Source organism: Otolemur garnettii, unplaced genomic scaffold (genome assembly GCF_000181295.1).
Source record: "Otolemur garnettii isolate 467f Iridium unplaced genomic scaffold, OtoGar3 scaffold00138, whole genome shotgun sequence".
NCBI classification, from domain to species: domain Eukaryota; kingdom Metazoa; phylum Chordata; class Mammalia; order Primates; family Galagidae; genus Otolemur; species Otolemur garnettii.
In genome coordinates this window covers 2,573,033-2,577,730 of record NW_003852533.1, presented here as the reverse complement: position 1 = coordinate 2,577,730, position 4,698 = coordinate 2,573,033, and the positions used below count along the sequence as shown (strand labels likewise).

General features: G+C 46.8%; 1 protein-coding gene across 1 annotated transcript in view; it reads left to right on the top strand.

Moving 5' to 3' along the window:
- The first annotated feature begins 220 nt into the window (after window positions 1-220).
- The window catches only part of CUNH12orf66 (chromosome unknown C12orf66 homolog), an 11,485-nt gene continuing 7,007 nt past the window's right edge, over window positions 221-4,698 (top strand). Inside the window, exon 1 of the mRNA XM_003798527.3 lies at window positions 221-530. Coding sequence (XP_003798575.1) covers window positions 296-530 — 235 coding nt within the window. The 5' untranslated portion in view covers window positions 221-295. The remainder of the gene's footprint in view (window positions 531-4,698) is intronic.

Sequence of the window (4,698 nt, the reverse complement as noted above, 5' to 3'; positions counted from 1 at the left end):
TGACGTCATCAGTTTGCCGCGCTCGCGGGCGGGGCATTGGCTCCGCGGGCCGCGAACCGGCCGCCTCCCGCCCCGCCCTGGGGCCCAGACGGTCGGAGCTGAGGCAGCCCAGGCGCTCGGGAGCCGAGAGCGGTCGCGTCCTTCCTCTTGGCCCCGACCCAGGTCCTCTAGAACCCCGCGGCGAGCCCGGCGGCGACGCGTCACGCACACGCATGCTCGTGCGCACGCGCGCTCCCGCGGAACCCGGAAGTGCGAGGCCGCGGGAGCCACGTGGGCCGACGGGAGCGCGGCTCGCATGGGGGAGTCTATCCCGCTGGCCGCGCCGGTGCCGGTGGAGCAGGCGGTGCTGGAGACGTTCTTCTCTCATCTGGGCATCTTCTCCTACGACAAGGCCAAGGACAATGTGGAGAAAGAACGAGAGGCCAACAAGAGCGCGGGGGGCAGCTGGCTGTCGCTGCTGGCGGCCTTGGCGCACCTGGCCGCGGCCGAGAAGGTCTATCACAGCCTCACCTACCTGGGGCAGCGACTAGGTACCTCCGCGCCGACCCCCGAGCCCCCCCGCAGGAGGAAGGAGGGGTGTGTCCCGGGCCGGCGCGGCCTGAGGTCCCGTGTGCGCTCGCGGGGCGCCCCCTGCCCCGGGGTCCCGCGGCCCCGTCCCCCGCCGCGCGGCTAGATTGGCGGACTGGTCAGACGCTCTTGGCAGGGCTGTGCCCCAAAGCACAGGGTTTGCTGTCTTGCCTCGTGCATAGATCGGTGCCATAAGTGAGCAGTTAACCAAACTCTAAGCCTTCGTTCTAACTAGAGATGCTGCAGCCAGAGGGCAAATCCTGGCGACACGACCTCGTTCTGCCAACGACATTCAGTCAGCCTCTGCAGGTTCAGGCCCCTGAGAGTTACACGTGGAGTCCTGCCCTCTCCTCGTAGTGTCCCAGTACATAATTAGTGAAGGAAGAAATAAATGAACTGGACAGGAAAGGCCAAACACGTCTAACACCAGCAGAAGGAAACGTAAGGGGAAAATAGTAAACCCTCCTAGCACCCCACGTAAATCCTTCCCGGGAAGATAAGCTGCAAGAGCTAATTCTCATTTTCACTGGTAGAGAAACAATTCACGGATGAGTAGATGAGAAGGAAATGATAGACGTAAAAGCTAAGGTATATGAATGCAAAATGCTACTACTTAATAATGACGGATAATAAATGTTTGACTTCGAGAGCTTTAGTACTTCGACCTGTTTTAGACCCGAAAGATCAGAGGCAGGAAGTCTGATGTACATACATATGAACTATAATACAGAGAATAAAGGGGTAAGATTGAGTGCAGATTTCATTTTGATTCTCCCCTTATATTGCCTGAAGGTGACCATATGCATTTTATTGAGTTTTCAGTAAGCACTGGAGAAGCCCAGGTTTCAGAGATCCCTAATTTCTGCCATAGCTATTCATGTAATAACTTTATATTTAGGAGGTTGATTTATTGCAAAAACTGATCAGATACTTCCACTTTATGTATTTTCTTCCTCTCCTTTTTATGGTGGCACTTTTCACAAATTTGCAGTGGCCGTTATGGTATTATGTTCCCCTCTGGACAGACCAGCAAATTGTGTGTGCAGTTGTGTGGGTGGGTTTTAGCGCCCAAATCGGAATGCCTGCCTCTGACTGTCAGACTGAGTCTGTATCCATTTGACTTATTAAAAATGTGTATGTGAATTACAGTACATATAATGTGTTATGTGTTTATATGTGAGTGCACATATGTGTTTTTATATACACAAACACGAGAAGTTTGTACACATACGTGTTTTTATATACACGAACATTAGAAGTTCTAGCTGTAATAGTGAAGGTGGGTGACATCCTGACAGTATTAATGTTCTGGTGGTTTTTAGATTCTTCAACTTTATAAAGAATGGCTGCTGACCCAAGTTCCGTGCTTCTCAGATTTTTTATTTTTTTAGCTTATCCATGGGAATTAGATGAGATCTGAGGGCTTAATCTCCTCAGAAAAATATCTGCACACAGTTTTGCATATAGTCTGAGAAGGTCTAGTTGTATTTCCTAAAGTCCGTTTATTGCCTCTGTTTTAAGAATCTGCTACTCTGGCTTTAAATTGTATGAGGTGGTACATGTAACAGAACTGGCTCCTGTCTTAAGAATATGTGTCTGAGATCTTCACTGTCTCTGACTTGGGTTTTGTGAAGTGGTCCTTACTATGTGAAATGATCGGTTCTGCTTGACACCAACTGGCCTGGGTGGGCCAGGGGCTGTCCCTTGAACTTGGCCCACACATTTGGCCCTGTGGAACTGGCCCAGTCGCTGTTAGGCTCCTAGGTGATTTCCTCACTTCTGAGTAAACATAACTTATTTACACACAGGGTAAAACATAAGTTTCAGAATTTGCTTTTATCTTTGCAGTTATCCTGGGTATTTTATTGACCTGGAGCTTATGTGGTATCAGTGTGCTTACAGTATGACTTAGCGGTTATCAGATTGACTGTGTTCTTAAAAAATTAGGAAAAGAACTTTGGTGTTTTCGTTTAAAACATTCCCATGTTCTCTTAAGTACTTTGCTAATTAGAATATTTATATGGTTTTCTTTAAAAAGCAAAACAAGTTAATGCATACTTTTAAAAAATCTAAAACGTGGTTCCCAAGTCTCTTTTCAGCTTTCTTGAGGTATAATTGACAAATAAAAACTGTATATATTTAAGGTGCACAACTTGATGTTGTGTGTGTGTGTATGTACACCATTTCAACTTGATGTTGTATGTATGTGTGTGTGTACACCATTTATTTTCTTTTTACCGTTTTTTCCTTCCTTCCTTCCGTCCTTTTCTTCCTTCCCTTCTCCCTTCTTTTTGTGGTGGAAACTCTTAAGATCTACCCTGTTAGTACATTTCAGTTAGAAACTGAGTCTTTTGGGCCTCAGTCTGTGGCTGGTGTGCACCCGAGGCCTCTGCAGTGAGTCCTGATGGCAGATGCCAGTGGGGCCTGTAGACCCAGGACGGACCTGCCAGGGGTCATCTTGGGTCCATCTTGGCCCCTCACTGAAAACTGTCCCTGGCGCCTTCTCTGGAGCCCTCGCTTTGCTTTGAGGAAAGAATAGTGTCTGGGAAGGGTGGTGATTCGGATGTGCTGACTCTGCCTGTCAGGACTGTCGGAGGCTGTGCTTCTCTCCCTGTTTCATGACTGAAGAATTCCCTCAACCTCTGCGAGAACTGATGTTTACAATTTACCATTAGCAAGGATTTGAATAAAATGCCCACGATGTTTTACACGCTCTGTTAATATACTTGAAATTTCATAGTATGAGAAAAACTGTTGAAATCTTGGGAAATATTGAGTATTTATAACTAAAGCCTTCTGGAAATATGTCTGAGTAATTATATTTTATAAATTCACAGTACTGAAAAGAGAAGGAAGTCAGGGAGGTGCCTGTGGCTCAAAGGAGTAGGGCGCTGGCCCCATATACTGGGGGTGGCGGGTTCAGGCCCAGCCCTGGCCAAAAATTGAAAATAAATAAGTAAGTAAAATAGATAAAATAAAAGAGAAGGAAGTCAGGGGCTTCTGATCCCTTGTTTCCTGGCATGAAGGAAGGCCAGTCCCCAGTGGAAATTCCAAACCAGGAATGTTAGCCGATAGGATTATACCCCGAAAGCTTTAGGAAAGAGACTAATTTAAAAGAAATGTGTTGGTGGTGTCTTTTATAGTAGTTTCATTTTACTTGGCTTCACATACTGATGGGTGTTCATGGGTAAGCTTTTTACGGTTTTCTTTGTATTTCTGTTGTTTCTCTCTTCCTCCAGGGCAGGGTAAGCCCCTGAAGGAAGGGGCGTCCCCCTCCTTTTTGTGTGTTCTCTCCCCAGAAGCTCTAGAGACAGATGGTCTCCCTTTTTCAATTAATTCAAAGTTAAACTTTTACCAGGGCCGCCTTGTTAGGAGTGTGAGTACACAGTTGAGTTCACTTCGCTGTCTGTTAAGTAGACGGCTAATTCACATAACGTCCCAATTTGGGATAAGAGCTTTAGAAGCTCAACTGTGTGTCCTTGGGAGGTTTTCCTAGTGTCAGTTCTAAGCAGAGGGGAAAGAGTTAGCGTTATTGAATGCGTGCTTTGTTCCAGGCACGTTACATACCAAGTGTCACTTCACTTTGTCATGTTAGCAGCTCTGTTCAGAACAACCACCACCAAACACGGATTGGCCAAGTACTTTGCAGTGGCACAGCTTGTAAATTTGGGAGCTGGGATTTGAAATCAGGTTATTCAGACTTCCAAAACTTTTGAGTTTTACATGATTCTCCTATACCTGAGTAGAAGCACATTTCAGTTGAAAACTGAGTCTTTTTGACCTCAGTCTGTGGCTGGTGTGCACCTGAGGCTTTTGTCCTGAGTCCTGACTGTAGATGCCAGTGGGGCCTTTAGACCAAGAGGCTTTGTCCCAGATGGAGGCACAGACACCCATTTGTTCTGTATCCACCACTCTATAAAATTAGCAGACCTGGATGGAGTGAATAGGGGTGGGCATGGGAGGAAGGCAGAGCTGGCAGGGCACAGTCCCACCTGGGATGCTGGCATCACCAGTGGTCCACCTGTGGTTTTGGCGTGATTAGTCCGAGTGTTTTGTGCAAGTTACTCAATCTTGGGATGGTAAACTGGAGAAAATACTTTATTTTTATTTTTTTTTACAACTTTTTTTTTT